The sequence below is a fragment of the Plasmodium fragile genome, assembly GCF_000956335.1.
Source record: "Plasmodium fragile strain nilgiri unplaced genomic scaffold supercont1.3, whole genome shotgun sequence".
NCBI lineage: Eukaryota > Apicomplexa > Aconoidasida > Haemosporida > Plasmodiidae > Plasmodium > Plasmodium fragile.
The window spans coordinates 71,611-91,203 of record NW_012192583.1 but is presented as its reverse complement, the minus strand read 5'-3'; the positions used below and the strand labels follow the sequence as shown (position 1 = coordinate 91,203).

Below are 19,593 nucleotides of genomic sequence, written 5' to 3'. Positions count from 1 at the left end.
GGTCCCTTATGACCTTTCCTCAAGTGTGTGAGCCCAACTTTGCTTACACCGTTCATGCGTAAAACAAAATGCCCGCACAGTGCAAACGCAAAAAACTGAATGGTGCAAACACATGTGATAACAACTTTGGCCATGTAAACAAAAACCCATACTTGAACACAAATCAGTTTGTTCGCATAGCCCTTTCTCATTTTTGATAAAGCTATCAAGTCCACGGAGGCCGTTCGCTCTTTACTGCAAACGCTTGAGTGTACCACTTGGGGGTGTAACTCATTTGTGTTTACTCCGAAAAAAAAAAAAAAAAAAGGGAAACCGTAACGCGTAATATTATTCGTATTGTACACTTTTTTCCACATTTTCGTTTGAGAAAAAAAAAAAATTTATCACCGAGTAGCAAATTCGCAACGGCGGCACGCTGTTTAAAAAGTTGCTCATTTTTATCAACTGGCTTGGTCAAAATGGTTTTCTCGTATTCGCCTTCCATTTGAAGCACCCGTTTTTTATTTCATTTAACACATATATGCTACTTTCCGGAATAAGCACTTCACTAACGTTTTCTTAAGAAAACATCCGCGAGTAGCACTACTCACCAAATGCGCAATTGCAGCAAGCATACCATTACGAACCAGCGTGCATATTTGCGGCCAAGGGAAACTTTTTTTAACACTTTTTTTTTTTTGTTTTGCTAGGAGATATTTGTACATCAGGGTATGCGAACACATGTAACAGCTTCGCTTTGGTAAAGCACGAATTTTATGGCATATGAATAATTTGGAAGGGGAGAGCTGCAATTTAAAGGATACAATACGTGCAGGTAACCCCTGGTAGGTACCCCCCTGTTCCACATACCAAACGTATAGCCATTCCTTTTTTTTTTTCGTCCCAATTTGTGCAACCCTTTCTCCAAATAACGAAGTGTACACGGCGAAGAAGCACTGTTTAAAAAATCAGCACCCACCCCCCCTTACACAACATAGCCATACGTTAACGTTACATTCAGCACAAAGATGAAACTCGAATATATGAATGCGCTGAAAGAAGAAAGTGGAGGATTTAATTTTGAAAATGTCAAGAGAAATGAAATTCTAAAAGAAAAAGGATTAACCTTTCCCAATTTTAGAAAAACGGGAACAACCATATGTGGCTTGGTATGCCAAAATGCGGTTATTTTGGGAGCTGATACCAGAGCTACCGAAGGTCCAATAGTAGCAGATAAAAATTGTAGCAAATTACACTATATAAGTAAAAATATATACTGTGCAGGTGCAGGGGTAGCTGGAGACTTGGAGCATACTACCTTATGGTTGCAACACAATGTCGAATTGCATCGTTTAAATACGAACACACAGCCCCGAGTAGCCATGTGTGTTTCAAGATTGACACAAGAGCTGTTTAAGTACCAAGGATATAAAGTGTGCGCAATTGTGTTAGGAGGGGTAGATGTTACTGGCCCCCAGCTGTATGGTATTCACCCACATGGCTCTTCCTGTTTGTTACCCTTCACGGCTTTGGGGTCTGGATCCCTTAGTGCTATGGCTGTATTGGAGGCTAAATACAGGGATAATATGACGATAGAAGAAGGAAAAGAACTCGTGTGCGAAGCTATATGTGCAGGTATTTTTAACGATTTGGGTTCAGGTGGAAATGTGGATATTTGCGTTATAACGAAGGATGGTTCTCAACACATAAGACCATATAAGCAGCCGAACGTTCGACTATATCACATGGCGCAACCGACTGTTTTTCCAAAGGGAACCACCCCTGTGTTGTGCCAAAAAATTGAAAATATAAAAAAATACATCACTGTGGAGGATGCATGATTTTGACCCCATATTTTCTGCCCCTATGTGTAGCACTATTTATCTCCATAACAAGTGGCAAAAATTGTTTGAATTTTGCCACTATATGTTTTCCACTACGTTGTGATCACTATTTTTTTTTTTTTTTTTTACTCATTTGGAACTTGTAACAGCTAGGCTAAAAAAAAAAAAAAAAATTAGAACTTTTCTAACATTCATGTGATAACGTTATAAGGAGGTACATTTTGAACCTGCCGATGAAAATTCCTCCCTAGTATATATGTCTTTTTTTTGTGAGGAAAATTCCCTCAATGAACTGCCACGCATATATGCATTTTACACATACACACATCACATGTTCATCCTTTTTTTTCTCAAAAGCAAAATCAAAATTGGGGACGAAAGCTTGACGGTACATCATATATGCCATCAACGGCTACGCTACCATTCGTGTAAAATGCTTTAATGATTTATTTTCTCCTTTTCACGTATGGAGAGTTAACGCGCGAGGGGAACAAGAACGGAAGCAGAACAGCATAACGGCAAAACAGCAGAGCATGAGCAAATTGCCCCTTCCGTTGAAAGAACACACACCCACCCACACACAAAAATTCTTCAGCACCCTTTTTAATCTGTTCCTTTTTTTTTTTTTTTTTTTTTTTCTTTTTTCTCAAAGGTGAACACACTGCGTTGGCTATTTGACAATGCCGGGGTATTCTCAAATGGGCGAAATTTTCTCGCGTGGCTGATTTTGATGGGAAAGGGGAATACTTACCCGAGTTTTTGCAGCAGGATCGATTTTTCCTGCTTTCCCAATTTTTTATGTTCCCCATTTTTTTTCCTTTCCCCTCGTTAGCATATTCACCAGCGCAGATCGAGGGGCAAGTCCAATTTGCGTAGCAACTGCAAATGAACAGAACATTTTAAATGGAAACAAGTACGTTTTATCATACTATGGCAGAGGGCTAGGAAATGCGAAGCGCTTTGTGGAAATGAATAGTACTGAACAAGTTGGTGAAAGGTGAAATTTTTTTTTTTTTTTGCAACTTAAATAGCATCACTGAAAAACAAAGACAAGTGAAGTGCATATCCAGCATTCGCCCTGTTGTGTGTAAGTCGTTTGGGGGAAAATTGTAAACTTTGGCCGGCACGAGAAATTGGAGAGAAGAGGGATTTACTTTATTGTCCGTTTTTCGATTGGCATTACTGTTACTCACTCTCTCAATTGTTGCTAGCAATACGTCAGCGCGATTAACAGTGCGATTTTTTTTTTTTTTTCCCCCGCCTTATAAAAAAAAAAAATGGAACAAATCCACCAAAATGAACAGCGGCAAAATTAATGGGAATGTACCGCGGAAGGACAATGACGTAAAAGACGATTGGAATGCATACGAAAATTATGGTGCTGGACATGGAAAGAATAACCATGTCTGTGTGCACATCCACAATAACATACACCTTTATTACAATCCGGGTGATAATTTATGTAGCATCGATAGAGTTATTAATACGTCTAGCAATAACGTAATAGACTTGGACATATTTCAGAATAAGAAAAGAGATGTGCAAGACATCGGAAAATTGAAGAACAACTTCCATTTTAACAAGCGAAACGAGTTATACAGAGACATTGCGTTGCTTGTGTGGGATAGTTGGTTGGACAGTGGTCGCGCAAGTGTTCACGGCTGGGCGGAAGCGGGTTGCATTAGTGATGCGGCTCAGAGGTACTTTACCACGTCCAGTTGCAACAAAAGTGGTGTTAACTGCAGTCACAACTGTGCCCCGCCGAATGACGCCAGCATCTGCAGTTATGCCAACCCAAGAAGTAAACACAAATTTGCCTCTGATCAGCAAAACGCTTCAACTAAAAAAAGAATGTCAGAAGAATTTAGAAGCCCAAGGAATAATCACAACAAGCAGTACTTCGAAAAAGAGCACTCCACTAATCAACTCAATTTTTACGATAATGACTCGAACGGGAACAGCCCAAAACTGACGGGAAAACACCATCAGTTTAGCAACAATCACGACGGCAGCAGAATTGCCGTTTTGAAAAAGAAAGACACAAGTGAAGTAAAATTGCAAAGTCTACATGGGGGTGGACCACACGAGGGGGGGAAGCATACACAAATTGTTAACATTCCTCCTGGCAACTATCGCCATGACAAAAGTGACTGTACAGTGCCGGAATTGCAAAATGGGAAGAGCGAGTTAAGTTATAACAGCGCCATCGACGCTTTCATGAGCGGAGAATATGTTAATTGTGAAAACTTTCGTTGCGATGCGGATGGTTTGGGAGAGCATTCCAACATAGGGGGGATTGACTGTGCATATAAATTATCGGACGCCGGGGAGAGATCCAGCTCCTTCGGAAACAGGGAATCTACACAGGGCGGCTCGGCAAAAGGTGCTGCCACAAAGTGCAATTTGCCAAGCAGGGACAAGTGGGACAAACGCAGGGAAGTACACGAGCAGGGGAAAATATTTTCCCCACGGAAATGGTGCGAGGTGGTAAGTTGCCCAACTGGTAACCAGCCCGAAGGAAATGACACATTGGAAAAAATAGAGAAATGGGAATTTCAAAAAAACAGCATGCACAGCGATACAAATGGGGGAGAAAATATGCCGTACTTTGATGAACAGCTAATAAAAAAGTCGAACTTGTCCGGTACTCACCATAGCCATATTCCTGTGGAGGAAAAAAAAAAAAAAAATTGGCTAGATAGCGAAAATGGGTCTTCCAAGCTAAATGGTGAAAGGAAAGGGGGAAATGGGCCTACGGAGGGTATCAAACTAACGGAAAAGAGCACCATCGCAGAGGGGCTTGACGATAATTTAATTTCTAATTGGGCGTTGCACACGTTTGAAGATGACAAATTAAGTTATGACCGTGTGTGCAAATTTGATGATAATAAAAATTGCCTGAACGGGTCATGCGAAAGTGTCTACACAAATGACCTGATTAAGTCAGATGATGGCCGTCCCACGAGTGACCCCCAAGGAAGAGGAAACACTGGGAGCTACTACATGGAAAGCAAACCCTGCAGCACTCGCAGCATCCATAGCGTGCACAGCGAGGAGTGCCCAAAGGAGCATCCCGCAAACGGTGGATTTGACAATAATTGCAAAAAAGTGTTACCTGCAAGGGACGAGGAATATTTTCACGTCGAGCAAAATGGATGCAAGGAAGACAGTTTTCACATGAACAGTCATAATTTTCAGCACATTTTTAACCAAAGTGCAAATGAGCAAAGTTCACATAGTTGCTACGAAAAAGACTTGCACAGTGACCGTTGCCCAAAAAGTCCAGTTTGCAAAAATGACACGGCGTACAATGAGAACAATTACACACACACGGAAGATACATACGTTGAAAATAAAAAAAAAAATATTTGTGAGGAAAAAAACAACAACGCAAAAATTGACTTGTTAAAAAAAGCAACGGCATACGACCAAGTGTCAGCATCAAATGGCGTTTCCACAGATTCCTACATCAATAAACAAATAAATTCAATTTTTGGAGATTTCAAAAAAGACGGTCATTTAAGTGAAGATAATATTGCACAAATAGTTCATGGCACTTTTGTGAGGGAAAAAAATTTTCTATTTCAAAAAAGTATTGATATGGAAATTGAGAAAAAGGAACATATGAAATATAACCCCACCACGCTTTTGCAAAAAAATCAATATTTAAAAAATAATTTTAGCAACGGAAATTACGAGAAATCGGAAAAATTAAATGGTCACAATAACAACATATTGACGTTTAACGTTGCTCAACATTTCTTGGAGAATAACAAGCACGATAACATTTCGTGCAAAAGCATTAACGTTGGGTCACATGAAAGTAAGATGTTTACCACCGCCACTACCATATCAGGACAAGGGCAAGGAAATGACTTGCATGAATTTTTACACTTTTGTGATGAGAACCAAGTTGGAAGTGAACCGAGAGGACTCCAATTATATGACTTGCTCGAAATTTATGACAGAAACAATTACACCGTTCCAATTGAGGAAGCAACTCAGGACGAATTTGTAGAAATTTATGATACCATTAATGGCACAGGGAGGAAAGAAAATAACAACATGAATGATGAATTTCTGGAGATCTCTCACCAGCAGAAAAATTCAATCATGCACGTCGAAGATGAATTTTTGCACATTCGTGAGAAATTACAAAACAGTGCAGCTGGTCCCCAGGAGGACGAATTTTTAGACATATACAATAGAATTGTTAGCGCGAAAAATGCACAGGTTGATGAGTTTTCGGATATCTGTAGCGGGGAGGAGAGGTTCCAGCAGATGCGACAGCGTCAGCGTGAATGCTGGGGAGAGCAAGTGCTCGGCAACGCTGAGAGGAAGTGCTTGGAAAAGGCAGACCGTGATGAAGGTGGGAAAAGTGGAAACAATGGGCAGAACGCACAAAGTGAGCAAAGCGATCAATTGCATCAAAGCCGGGGAAACCACTTTACACCCAGCTACAATGCGAGGAAAAAGGTTAAGCAAAGTGAACCCCCCGATCTGTTGGAAGATCCGCCCCAAGGAAATAAGAGCTCCGTGAGCGAGAGACCCCCAAATTACAGCTCGTTCACGTATGCTTCTGGGAAGGATGTGAACATAAATAAAGACGTGCTGAACGAAATGAGGAAAAAGCTGTTCGGCGATGACGATGAGGGAGAAGGGTGCAGTACCATGGAGGCAATTCCGACCCAGGGAAGCACCGAAGTCAAGCCTAGTAGCAGTCATAATTACTCATTTAGTAGCGTGCATTTGCCCAGTGAAATTGTCCCTCCCAGCAATGGCAAAGATCACAAACCGTTCACGTACGCCTCCGGGAAGGAAGTGAGCATAAACAGGGACGTGCTGAACCGGATGCGGGAGACTTTATTCGGGGATGACGACGTCGTCAGCGACAACGCTAATAATAGTAGCAGTAACAACAACAACAGCAACAGCGGTAACAACAGCATTGGGGGCGCGAGGGAGCAACCGCTCGGCTCCTTTACGTATGCCTCCGGGAAGGAAGTGAACATTAACAAGGACGTGCTAAGTCAAATGAGAGACAAGCTGTTCGGGGACGACGAGCACCTTGAGAACGGCGGCTCCTGCCTGGACAACATGAGAAAAAAAAAAACACACATAGATCTCAATATCCGAAATGGGGACAAAATTGAGCAAAGAAATGAGAATCAGTTGGGATATGCCTCCCTGACGTTAGTACACCCATTGGGGAGCGAAGAAGACAAAGGGGGGAAGGAAGCGGAGAGTAGGAGAGGGTCCAACTTTAGCAACGCGAACAAGGTGAATCTGCCTGATGGGTCAGAGCATGACAAGCATGTTATAACAGAACAGAGGGAAATCAAAGTGGAAGAGGTGATTAAGAAGAACAAAGAAGATGAGAAACAGTTTGAGTGCACGGACCCTCAGTCGAAGGACATCAAAGTGGAGTGCACACAAAAGGGCATTCTTCCATCAGGGAGGGACCAGACAGGAGATAGCCTTCACGAAGGGGTGAGCGTAAAAGAAGAGGAACTATGCGCATCAGAGGGTTGCAACGAAATTGTAAACACGGAGGCGAATCTGTTACACAGTGTAAAATATAAGGGCAGCTCTACAGAGTGTGGAAATACTACAAAGGGGAGAGTGGGAGGACAAATGTTAAGGAGTGATGTGAAGAGTAAAAATAATTTTGTTAACCCGAGGAAGCGCAAGTTAAGCGAACAAGGGAGCAGCGAACAGTGGGTTCACGAAAGGGGAGAAATTAATCACACGAATAAGACAAATGCTACTTCCATTGGTAAAAAAAACAAACAACTCGATTTAAGCCTCAACTTGAGAGACCACTTGAAGCTGATAAGAGATATGTACACCCTTTTGGCGAAAAGGAAAAAGTTAAAAGGAAACAGAAGATTGACAAACAGCCTCATGTACGTGAATGAAAATAAACAAGGGTACACATTTAACTGGTCCGACAATGATTATTTGTATTTTTTAAAAAATGAAAAACTCAATGAGTACTACACTGCTGATGTGACTGTCTTGTATGAGCTGTTCGTGCTAACCGCAAAACAGCTTAACATTTTCCATTCGTACGATTTTGCTTGGTTTTTAAAGAAGTACAAATTGGTAACCATGGTGCTGGTGCGTAAGTACACGAAGGAGCTCCAAAGAAGGTACAAACTACTGCGGGAGGGGGAAAGGTTCCATTACAATAGAAGTTACTTCCATGAAGGGAAAGAACATTTCGGGGAGATCTCCTTAGAATGCAAGAATGAAGACAAGCGCGCCCTGCAGGGGGAACATGCTGTCGTCCTTAAACCCCTTGTTAAGGAGGAAAAGGATGAGCGACATAAAGAGGGTTGTATTTCCCCCGTCGCAGAAGGGTGTGCGTATGGGGGGAAAGCACCGGGGGTAAATCCCCGTGTCAAGAGTGAATTATTTAGTGGGCCAGTCCCAAACGGCTCTGTCCTCCGTGGAGATATGCATCAGTGTGGGGTGAAAATGAGTGAAACGAGTGGAACGGTGTTGAGAGGAGAGGTGGCCAGATCCCTGTCCCCTGAGTATACATTCCACACGTGTGAATTTGGACAAAGGATGAGAAGGTCCACCCAGCCACTGCTCACCATTCGAATCATGGACGAGGTGGAACCCCCCTCCCCAATCGAGTTCATGTTTAAATTGCTAAAACGATATGTAGAGGAAAAAAAAAACAAAAAGTCCATCCTTCAGATGATGCTGGATAATACCGTGTCCTACAAAGTACCCGTAAATTTGCGAGTGGAAAAAATTATAAAAAACAAAGACAATGAATTTATTTTAATTTTGAGTGACAACTTCGAGTACATACATTGTACCCCGAAAGATTCTTATTTAAAAAACCTAATCATGTCAAATATAATAAAGCAAGGCAATGTGTTAAGAATTAATGGACTAGATCTTCAAAAAGAGACACAGGAGCAAAATCAGATTCAGCCTTGCCATAAGTCCATGATGTTGTTTTCCCTTTCTAGTAACGATTTGATCGAAATAGATCAACAGAATAATCTCAAAGTAGGGTTAACAAAATATAAGGCGAAAAGAATTAAACATATTGAGCACTGGGGAAACTCCTGCTTCTTTGTAGATGTCATAATTATTAGCAAGAGTGATTTATCCTACGGGTTCTTTGACTCTGTAAAGAAGAAGTACTACCTGATACATAGCAATGTGTACGAGAAGATTATCTATAATTTGAGACACGAAATGAGCAAGCTCCTGGAGGAGGAGAACTTTCAGGAGGATGCTCGATATATCAAAGTGAAAAACGACTTGAATATGTTCCTAGAGGCCACTTCCTTTTGCATCGTGCAAGCCATAGACTTTGCGGTTTGCGAACGGATAAGGGGGGAGACATCTCTGGATAACAAGATCGAGCACATCATCAACTCGATGTGCCGAGTGAAGTTCTTCCGGGTGAGTCCCAGAGCGGAAACGACAGTGCGCGCGAAGATGGGGGACGCATTCACCCCCATTTTGCACACTTATACTTACACTTACACGTATATGTTTTTTTTTTTTTTTTTTTTTTTTTTTCCCAGATAAACATGGAGACGTACGAAAGTCTGCGACGGGGGAGCCGCATCCAGATGTTCAACGTGTACGTACAAAAGTCAAAAAATAACAATAAATTCAGTCGAGTGAGGGGTGAAGACAATATAGACGATTTTATTTACGGGACATTTGAGGATAGCAACAGAGTTAACCACATGATGAAGGCACTGAATTATGATTCTTTTGAATCACACTTTTTTAAGGAAGAGATGAAGAGCAAAAATGAAGCTAGCGAAGGAAGTTACCCAGATAACTACCCGGATGATTACATGCAGAATTCATTAAGCGGGTTTGTGGGGACAGGAAAAAAGCACACGCCCATAATCTTTCAAGCCACCCAGGCGACGTACATTAATTTGGATGATAAGTATAGGAGTAAATTGTTCCAAGAGCTTAAGGACATGGTGACCTTGGCAAGTAGCACACAAGGGAACCAACCTGGAAGGAAAAGTCAAACCAAACTTAAGAGAAAGGAGCAGCAGGTTTGCTACCCATCGTTTATCTATACAAACCTTTTTAAAATCCCCGTGTTATCTAGGATCCACATGGCCCTTTTGAGAAACTACGCCAAGATAAATGTGAGTGGAAAATTTTTCTACTACGATTTAATTCAGGGCAATTTATACACCCTCTCGGGGGTGATAGTGCACTACACGGACGTCGAGGTGCAGGTAAAATGGGAATGAGCAGGATGTGGGGGAGGCGGAGAAAAGAGTTATGTACCCGCACGTAGTTTCCCCTCCACACAGACGCGAGAGGCATCCGTATCGGCTCATCCATCAACTCCTCGTCATTTCCCACACGTCACCCCTACAGGAAGTTATGGACTACGCCGGCGCTGAAGACAAGAAAAAGGTTTTGTTTTACAAAGTTTTTCTTCTAACGTCCAACGGAAATCTATGCTGCGTAAGCATTTCAATGATTACTCCGGACTCCTTACTGTCGACATACATGAAAGACTTCGAGTACAAGGAGAGAGAAATTCTTAAGAAGATGATTCACATTCAGCATGTAGAGACTAGTGGGGTCCAGAAGGGAGAACATAAAAAGGGCCAAGCAGACAACAGAAGTGTTGCTAGCAATAACAGGAACCATTTGTACAATTACTTGTACAAGGTAGAAAGAAACAACACGGAGAGTCCTTCCAAGGAGGACATGGAAAACAAAAACGTTGATGTTGTTATGTTTTTTAAAGATGTGGAGTTTATCAATTATGACGAGAAGTGCCACATTTATAACTTTCGCTCATACGATCACCCGGTAAGTGAAGACATACGCTCGGAGAGAGGGAGATGAGTGTGTGGAGATGTCACTTGCTGATGCGCGTTTGTTCGGATAGATTGCACATGGGGCCTCCCCTTTTTGGCGCTCCCATTTGGCACTTTTATTCACCCCTCCCCCTCGCAGCACTTTCACCCCCCGAGGTTGTACTCGGACGATTTTGAGCACACAAAAAGGAGCATCGCCGAGTTAATCAGAGGAAAGTACATTGAGTGTGAAAAAAACAGACTAATCGTGAAACTAACCGACAGCTGGAAAATAAAAATCGAAAAAGACAATCTTCCTCACATGCATTTCCTTTATTTGCTTATTTACTCAAAATCGAAATCCATTGAATTGACTGGAGTTCACCTTAAGAACAATTACTTATCCAACTTTTTGAAGAACATATGGAATGTGTTTGTTAAGTAACGTGTTTTTATCGATGTGTGCTTGCTTGCCTTTTGCCATGCCCAGAGCGTGTATGTGTACGCAACGTCGACCCCCCATAGGGGTTGCAGTCACTTCGGGAGCGTGGCATTGGGTTGCCATTTCCGACATTGATAACACGCGGCTGCAGGGAGAAAAAGGCTGTCTGAATTTACGCCGACCCAGCGTAGAGGCACAAAGCACAATCCGCAGTGTTCATTTTGTGCAATTTATTTGGCCCCTGGAGGGCACGTCACACATGCATATGTACTATCACTTTTCTTTGAGTTTGCCACTTTTTTGAAATTTTCGCATGCCCCCTTTGTGTTAAGCTGCGCGCTTGTGTAGCGATTCGAAATTATGACCACCAATTTTGACATGACCTGCTCAGCAACGCGTACATCTGCGCAAGTGTTTTGCTCCGCCGTATTATTTTTATTATTGTTAACCGGTTTGCTGTGTGTAAAAAAAAAAAAGAAAAAAGTGTCCCCAGTTGAGAGGAGTTTAAACTGCACTGTAATTAGTTCTGCGTTTTCTGTAAGGCAGTTTTTTTTTTTTTTTTTTTTTTTTTTGGACAAATTGAGCAGAAAAAGCAGCAATATGTATTAACGTGCAGGTGAATAAGGCTCCTCTTTGTAGCTTTAAGTCGTAATTAATGGCTAGTACCTGTCCGCTCATATTTTTTTTTTTTTGCACACATTTGTCAAAATCACCCACACCCTGAAATGACCTACTGAATTAACACATTTGTCTGCGTAAACATTTTGAGGGGACGTGAATTAGCACTCCCCGAGTGAGTCTTATACATTGTGGGTTTATTATGCTGTGTATATATAAATAGACGCATACGTAAAAACATCTATGCATGTGTGCATAAGTCTATTTGTGCATTCACACGTAAACGCATTGGATTAATCGAAGTACGCGTCACAACAGATAATAATAGGCTATGAGGTACAAAATTTTACGGCATGCATGGCAAGTAGTATATATATTTTTGTTTCCCCTTTGCCAAAAAGGGAAGCACAATAACAAGGAAAAGTATATGGTTCACGTCTTTTTACATTAAAAAAAAAAAAAAGTAACAGCAATGACGATGATAATAATGTGTAACATGTAAAGTAGCACCATTGCGTATCCTCACTGGTGCTTGGTTTTATTCTGAACAGGTGACAGGAGGGGGTTATATATCAAAGGGAGAATAAACTAATAAGTTGAGAACACGTGCAAGCACATCTACACGGAGGGGTCATTATAGCATTACATAAACAGCTGAACGCACGCACATGATAATCCCTTGTTCAGTGTGTTGAGAAGAATTAATAAGTTGCAAAAAAAAAAAAAAAAAAAAAAAATATAAAAAAAAAACTATACATATATGTATGTGTGTGTGCACGTATGCACGCATGCATGTACGCATGTTTGCACACACACAAGTTGGGGGGGGCATGAAAGAGAGACAAAAGATGCTGACATAAAAATGTTACATTAGGGTGTGATGTCCATAGCATAAAACGCTGATGTGAAGTGCTATCAAAAATGGGGAGTAAAAAATGGGGGGGGAGGGTACACAATTGTCAGTTGCCTCTACATAATATATGTGTACGTACGTATAAAGCTTACGTGTGTCTACACCCATTATGCTTTTCAAATAAAAAAATATTTGTGCGCAAAAGGGCATTTCATTGAAAACGTCACTTGCAACAATGTCACCGTGTTATGGTGTGTCCATTGTGCCATCCTGTTTTACATCTTCTGTAGGGGTGAGTCGTTTTTGGGGTGCACTTTGCAGGCGTCAATTCTGTGGAGCTCTCCTTCTCTTCGGTATCACATGGGACATGTATTTTCGAGCGTAGACACACCTTTGCTCTCTGCTGACGAGAGTTCACGTATGCACAGTTGCACATATGGAGAACACTTTTGGACTGACGCAAAAAGCACAGTTGGCGAATTCAAGAGAAAGAGTGAAAATAAAACGCCATTTAAAAAAAAAAAAAAAAAAAGTTGTAAAACAGCGACTAAACATTAAATCAGAGTTTCAAATATTTAACAAATTTGAAGGGAAGGGGGGCCACGCAAAAATGGCGGCGTGAACAAAAATATGAGGGCACGTATTGCTAAACAGACGTGCAGATACATGGCACCCATGCGAGATCACTTCATGTAGGTACAAACGCAGAAAAAGAGACTGTGGTGCTTCACTACCTCCTCCCCCCACATACACACCCACACCCACACACCTACACACAACGAGTTAGTTTTTTTCTCCATCACAAAATTCAATGTCACTGCATATATCCTTATCATTATGATCGTTTTTAATTTTTCTCACTTGCCAGTTCCATGATTCAATACCTTCACCAGCCCTTTTATTTTTTAAACAAATATAATCCTTGTCGCTATGCAATTTGGCTAATTCACTGTACGTGAAGGATTTATCTTCGTATTCATCCATGGTCATTTTGTTCGTCACAAAAACACGACTTGCTTTTTCCATGAGAATTTTTTCATTCTTCATATTTATAATTCCATGTATTATGCTCAAAACGGAGATGGCCGTGAAGAACATGAAGATTATAATGGTGAACAAAATTGTGAACTCTGTGTTCAGTGGTTTAAGAGCTTCTATGTACGGCTTCAAAACGTTCCACTTGACCATCCCCTGCTCCAGGAAGGTGTTAATTTTCACATTCTGCAAAAAAAAAAAATAAATACGTACGCAAAAATGTGCAAAATGCAAAACGGCGCGCTGTGTGGGTCGGTTCCGCTACATCCGAGCACGCAAGCGAAGTGAGCCCCTCCAGTGCCTTACGATTAGTGCGACGGTGATCATTAAGTTTTTGAAAGCCGGCACGTCCTTTATCAGGGCCACAAATCGGAGCTTCAACCCGCTGATGGCCTTGATGATTGCGTGGTCCTCGTCCAGGTGCACGTGTAGGATGATCACTGTGTGGGGAGGGAAAGTGAAGTGCGCGGGGTGTAAAAGGGGGTATACATAAGTAGGTGTGCAAAACGCGATGTGTAACGCAATGTGCAACGCAAATGAAAACTTTTGAAACCACCACACGGGTCCCTCTCCAATCGGCGCACCCACCTATAGCCACGATAATGTATAACACAGCCATGATATTGGAAAGGATGTACATCACTCCGCCTTCCTCATTGTTGTGATATGAGTGTAGTTCCTCCTTGGCACTGGAGTCATGCGTTTCGTATATCTGTGGAATATTTGCAAAAAACTTTTGTTCATTTTTGTTACCACTGTTGTTCTTGTTATTTGTAGTGCCGCTCTTGTTGTGGTTGCCTCCGTCGGTGCCACCACTACCTCCCCCGCCGTAGTTATTAGTAGTCCCATTTTTTTTTTTCAAGTTCTTCAAATTAATATCATTTTTATTCTTATCATGTCCTTTGTCATTAATGTTTTTAGTGGATGGCTTTATGCATGCGTTGCTCTCAAATGACTCGTTGTTCAACATTATATCGTCACCAAAATTTTCAATGGTTTCCATTAATTCAATATCCTGTTCTCTAGGGTTTCGTTCAATTTTGTAATTTTCCTTAAATATGGTTTTGTTCAGTTGGTTCACGTGCATTTTGTTTTTTACCGACATGGTGTTTGAAAAAAAAAAAAAAAAAAAAAAAGAAAGGAAAAAAGAAAAGAAATTCGCTAGTGGAAACGGGAAAGGAGAGAGAAAAAAGTGTCACGAGGATGGAGTTGTAAAACAGGGGGAAAATCACGGTGGCGACTTTGCAGGGTGACGACTGGTGAGGTAACTTGCGCGGTGACTGGGGAGGGTTATAAGTTGTGCCGTTTAAATGGTGGAGGTCCAAATGAACCAGTGGGTGGGTGAATCGAACTGGCGAGGTAAGGGTTGAAGAGGGGAAAAAAAAAAAAAAAAAAAAGGGATGGGGGGTGGCCGGCAAAAATGTATATTTTGCGCAAGAACAAAATTTGCAGGCGTGTACGGGGGGAAGGGCACTAATAATTGCACTTTGTTCGTTTGTTACTATATGTTGCCACTTCGCTTTTGTTCGCCTGATCGCCCGTCCGACCGACCACTCCTTTTAATTTTCATGAGTTGGAAAAACAGGTGTACGCATCCAGTTGTACTTATTTGGGAAAAAGCTTTACAAAAAAATGTCCCCCTTTTTTTTTTTTTTTTTTTTTTTTTTTTTAACGTTTGCCTAAGTGAACAAATACACACTGGTGGGGGAATTTATTTGCTTGTTTTTTTTTTTCCCTTGGGAAATAATAAAAAGGTAAAAGTATAAAACAGGTACAAATGTGCGAAGGGCAAGTGGGTCAGTGTGCGGGTCACATGCACACCGCTTCCTGTGTAAACTCGTTTCAGTGCGCAATTGCCAGCGGTGTAAAGTGGAAAAAAGGGAACTTGCTCATTCAAGCATTTTGACACTTTACACTTCGCGTGACTGTTTTGCCGTTTTGCCGTTTTGCACTGGGGAAAAAAATGCACATCCAGTTGGGCCAGCGCGAAAGGGGTGGACCAGGCGCGAACAGCAGTGAAGCGAAGCCCTCTCTCATTGTACGCGCCGCGTTCACCTGGTTCGCATGCGCATCGTATGTGATGTGTTAGTGTGTCATGTGTGTATAACTGTATATGGGGCGTGTTCATTTTTTTTTTTTTTTTCCCCTCAGCGTTGCTGCAACCCTCCACAAACGCATACGGGTGTGTAGCAACCCCAGGTGCACGCGCTCACAGAGCGGTTCGCCGCAGCTTTTAGCCTAAGTGCAATGTGTACAATTGCAAAAAATGGAAAAAAAAAAAAAAAAAAAAAAACAGCGAAACATTGGTCTTGCCAAAAGTAAGCAAAATGGGTACACATGTTTCCTCCCCTGCCACGCCGCAAAAGAATTTTTTTATCACTCGACTTCAATCTGTGAAGATGGAAATGCCTCAGAAAAGGTGACACTAATGTGTTTTTTTTTTTTTTTTTACTTCTTCGCCGATCTTCTTCTTCCCCTTCACCACACCACGTCCGCATACACAGCAACGAGCGGAAGCATGTGGGCAATGTTTTCTTGAAGCAGCGCAAAAGTTAACGGCCCAAAAATATGTAAACAGGACAATGTTGTATAATTTTTTTTATCCTCTCACTTTTACTCACCCGCCGTGCTTGTTTATTTTTTTATGTGCCCTTTTTTACACGTCTTGTGAAATGCGCGACATGACTAAAAGGCCGGTCACACACCTTTGGAGGAACGCCGCCTCGGTGAGGCAGTATGAATAGGTTGTAGGGGGGGTGACCCATTTTTCCACGTTGCTCGGTCTACTACTCACCTGCTCATTCGTTGCAAGCAAGATGGGGTTATAATGCACAAACGGGGAACGGCCCCATTCTCCCCTTGCGTGGCCATCGATCGGTTGATCCTCCTCATACGTGTTTTGCCCTGGCAATTGCCCTCTTTTGCGTACGTTTGGCGAAAATGAATTAAACGGTTTGCGCGTTGAAAGTTGGTAAAAAAAAAAAAAAAAGGGGAAATACACATATATGACACATTTAAAAAAAAAAAAAAAATGGGCGGCGTGGAAAACGGCTGCGCTGCTGCTGTGCAACTGTTGTGTTAGCTTCCACGCCGCTTCTACAAATTGAGACAAACTCGTTTGCACACGCGTGGTCAATCATTCGGCGTGCGCATAAAAAAAAAAAAAAAAAAAAAAGGTGTACACCACAGTACGTGCACCTCGTGTTGAGTTCGCACAAGGGAGAGAAGTTTGGTGGATGTAAAAACTCAGGGTGTGACTCCAATTAGGAGAAAATGCTCCCATGTGTGGTTAGGGTTTAAGGTTCGCTGGTCATCGCCCCTGGTTCTCCTCCTCCTGCCCCTAAGTGCGGGAGAGAGAGAGAGAGACATGAACAAGCTAAAAAGACTTGATCCGACTGCTCCTCTTGAGTCTAATCACCTTAGCAATGTAAGGAGTGATCAGAATGGTTATTACAATTCGAACGGGTTCAGTGATCTTGGAAGCGATGTAAGCGAAAATGAGTTCCCCCCACACCGAATCAATTTTTTTTTGTAGGTCGTCATTCATGTATTTAGTTAAGTGCATTTTTTCAGACCAGTAAGTTAAGTCAGCCAACGAAATATATTTGAAGTGGACAAACAAATAGCTACATGAAAATGTTAAAACAAATACTACAAAGTAGGTACCGAATCCAATGTAACCATATTTTTTAAAAAATTTTTTTACATTTATTTTTGCCAGTCTAGAGTTTGTAAATAATTTTTCTTGTAGTTCTAACAGCTTTTCCTTTCGTAGTTTATATTTTCGTTTTTCTTCATAGTATATATCCATAATGGACCTTTTGTTATTCTTTTTTAAAACCTGAAAAATTTTTGTCTTTGTGTGCATGATGGCTTTTCTGTATATGTGTTCATTCAGGTTTTGCTTTAGGCTTCCTTTTTTTAAGTGGTAGATGGAGAGTAGTGCATTTATTTTATTCTTTTCCTTTTTAATTTTTTTTGAGATTACTCTGTAACTGTGTTTGTCCCTCAGGTTGCTTAATGCCTCCTTAATCTTTTTCGTCACCAGGAGTGAGTGCGCGTTCTGCAGGTAGTTTCCATTGGGGCGTTCACGTGACGCTGTTTTGTCCCCATTGACACACCCCTCTGATGTTACCTCGTTTTCTTCCCTTTCCTCTGCCAATTCTTCAACTCCGTTATGATCTCCCTCACCACTCTTACCCACGTGTGCCCATTCTGGCTCGTCTCCTCTCCTCCTTGCATCTGCTTCATCAGGTAAACCATTTTTCTCTTTCGAAACGGAGTTAAAATTTGCACCCCATGTCGTCCACTTCTTTTGGCTGCCCAGAAGGGATGGGTGCAATATGCTGCTGAGGATTTCTCCCCTGTGGAGGAGTCTGCCACTGTGAAAGGGCTGGTTACAAAAATTGCCACGTCCACTGAATAGGAGGAGCGGGGGGGTACAAGGGTAGACACTTCCGCCGCGATGCCAAGCACCCACGTGTTTATGCCCCCCCGACGATGAAATCACTGTGGGTGGTGAGCCACTCTGAAAAAGCCTTCCTTTATGCCCCGTCAAATGGGTAATGCAAAAGGGCAAAAAATTATTCTTCGTCAAATGCACTCTTCTATTATTAAAATGGTTTTGAATTCTCCCCCCTTGAGAGAACCCCCTTCTACACAAATTCATAAACACCATCTCCCCTTCGGTTATTTCTTCTCCTCTTCAGGCCTACCCCTTGGTAATTTTTTTGTGAGTGCATTCGTCGTCTTTATATAAAAGGGGTGGGGTGGGGCACAACATGTGCATCCCCCTCTGCCCCTTCCGCCCTTTTTGGTCTGCCCCTACCAGCGGGGGACTTCCCGTACGAATATGTAGGTGTAAGTGGAAGTGTAAGTGCGTATGGGCACGTATTTTATATGTGTGTATTTATTTTGTACATGCATGTGTACGTGTATGTGTATGTACCGTGGTCGCTCACAAATGGTATGGTCCTGTTCTTCTTGGGGGTCTGGTCCAGAGTCATCTATGTTGTTACGTGCCTCTACCCCAATGGTGGGTGGAAACTTCCAATGCTGCTTTTTTTTTTTTTTTTTTTTTTTTTCCCCCTTTTTGACAACTTGAGGAGTCACCCGTGATCTCTCTTTTCTTGCCTTTTTTTTTTTTTTTTTCTTGTGCGCCCCTTCTCACATCAAGTGAGAGTTAAAACGAGTCAGCAAAGCTCGTCGTATAAAAAATCGTGGCAACACATAATAACTGTTGCTTCTTTTTTCCAAGTTGAGCATCTCAGTAATGCGTATGTTAAAAAAAAAAAAAAGGAAAAAAAAAAAAAAAAAGGCGTTGCTTTAATGTGCTACGTATACCACACCTTATGATACGATGTGGTGCCCATTCGAAGGTCGCCCCATACACGCGTGCCTGAACACCCCCTTCCTACATGCAACGTTCACCTCTATTTAAGTGGCCCCAAGGGTGGAGGATACCTTGCAGGACCTTTTTTCCTGTTCAATCCACCCCTTCCATTTCATTATATTCCATTCCATTATATTCCTTTTTTTTTTTTTTTTTTTTATTCTAAATACAAAATGGGAAATTGCCCTTTGTGCACAGTTGGCTCATACCGTTGTAGAGGGCAAAAAAAAAAAAAAAAAATGGGCCAAGTGCTGAAATGGTTATATGCAGCGACAAGGCATAATTTTACGCTTGTTCTCCTGACCCCCGTTTGTGCCATCGCCAGAAGACAAAATGGAAGAACTCTGTTGTGGCGCTACATGGCCTATAGGATGTAAGCCTTATTACCACTGCATCAATGCAACACAGTTGAGGGGCGAACCCCCCACAAACGGCTCCAAAAACTTTGCTTATAATGCTTAAAAATTTACAATACCGCCAGGGGGGTAAAAAAAGAGCAAGTTGCAACGGAGGGATTTTTTACAATTAAAAAAAAGCGAAAAATAAAAAAAATTATTGTGGTGGAAAAAAAAAAAAAAAGGGGAGGAGAATTCGAAAATGTGCATGTGACGAAC

The 19,593-nt window shown here is 41.7% G+C and overlaps 4 protein-coding genes across 4 annotated transcripts; 2 read left to right on the top strand and 2 right to left on the bottom strand.

The window, feature by feature from the left end:
- Positions 1-1,007: 1,007 nt before the first annotated feature.
- AK88_00339 (uncharacterized protein) lies at positions 1,008-1,820 on the top strand (the record flags this gene model as incomplete). Its single annotated transcript, XM_012477990.1, has 1 exon — positions 1,008-1,820. The coding sequence occupies one exon, from the start codon at positions 1,008-1,010 to the stop codon at positions 1,818-1,820; it is 813 nt and encodes a 270-aa protein (XP_012333413.1).
- Positions 1,821-3,119: 1,299 nt separating this feature from the next.
- AK88_00338 (uncharacterized protein) lies at positions 3,120-11,084 on the top strand (the record flags this gene model as incomplete). Its single annotated transcript, XM_012477989.1, has 4 exons — positions 3,120-9,254; positions 9,380-10,063; positions 10,209-10,652; positions 10,800-11,084. 4 exons carry the CDS (start codon positions 3,120-3,122, stop codon positions 11,082-11,084), a joined length of 7,548 nt encoding a protein of 2,515 aa, XP_012333412.1.
- A 2,251-nt stretch (positions 11,085-13,335) lies between these two features.
- AK88_00337 (uncharacterized protein) lies at positions 13,336-14,692 on the bottom strand (the record flags this gene model as incomplete). The annotated part of the gene is made up of 3 exons (XM_012477988.1): positions 13,336-13,773; positions 13,894-14,027; positions 14,176-14,692. The coding sequence occupies 3 exons, from the start codon at positions 14,690-14,692 to the stop codon at positions 13,336-13,338; spliced, it is 1,089 nt and encodes a 362-aa protein (XP_012333411.1).
- Positions 14,693-16,963: 2,271 nt separating this feature from the next.
- AK88_00336 (uncharacterized protein) lies at positions 16,964-18,265 on the bottom strand (the record flags this gene model as incomplete). Its single annotated transcript, XM_012477987.1, has 1 exon — positions 16,964-18,265. The coding sequence occupies one exon, from the start codon at positions 18,263-18,265 to the stop codon at positions 16,964-16,966; it is 1,302 nt and encodes a 433-aa protein (XP_012333410.1).
- Positions 18,266-19,593: the final 1,328 nt, after the last annotated feature.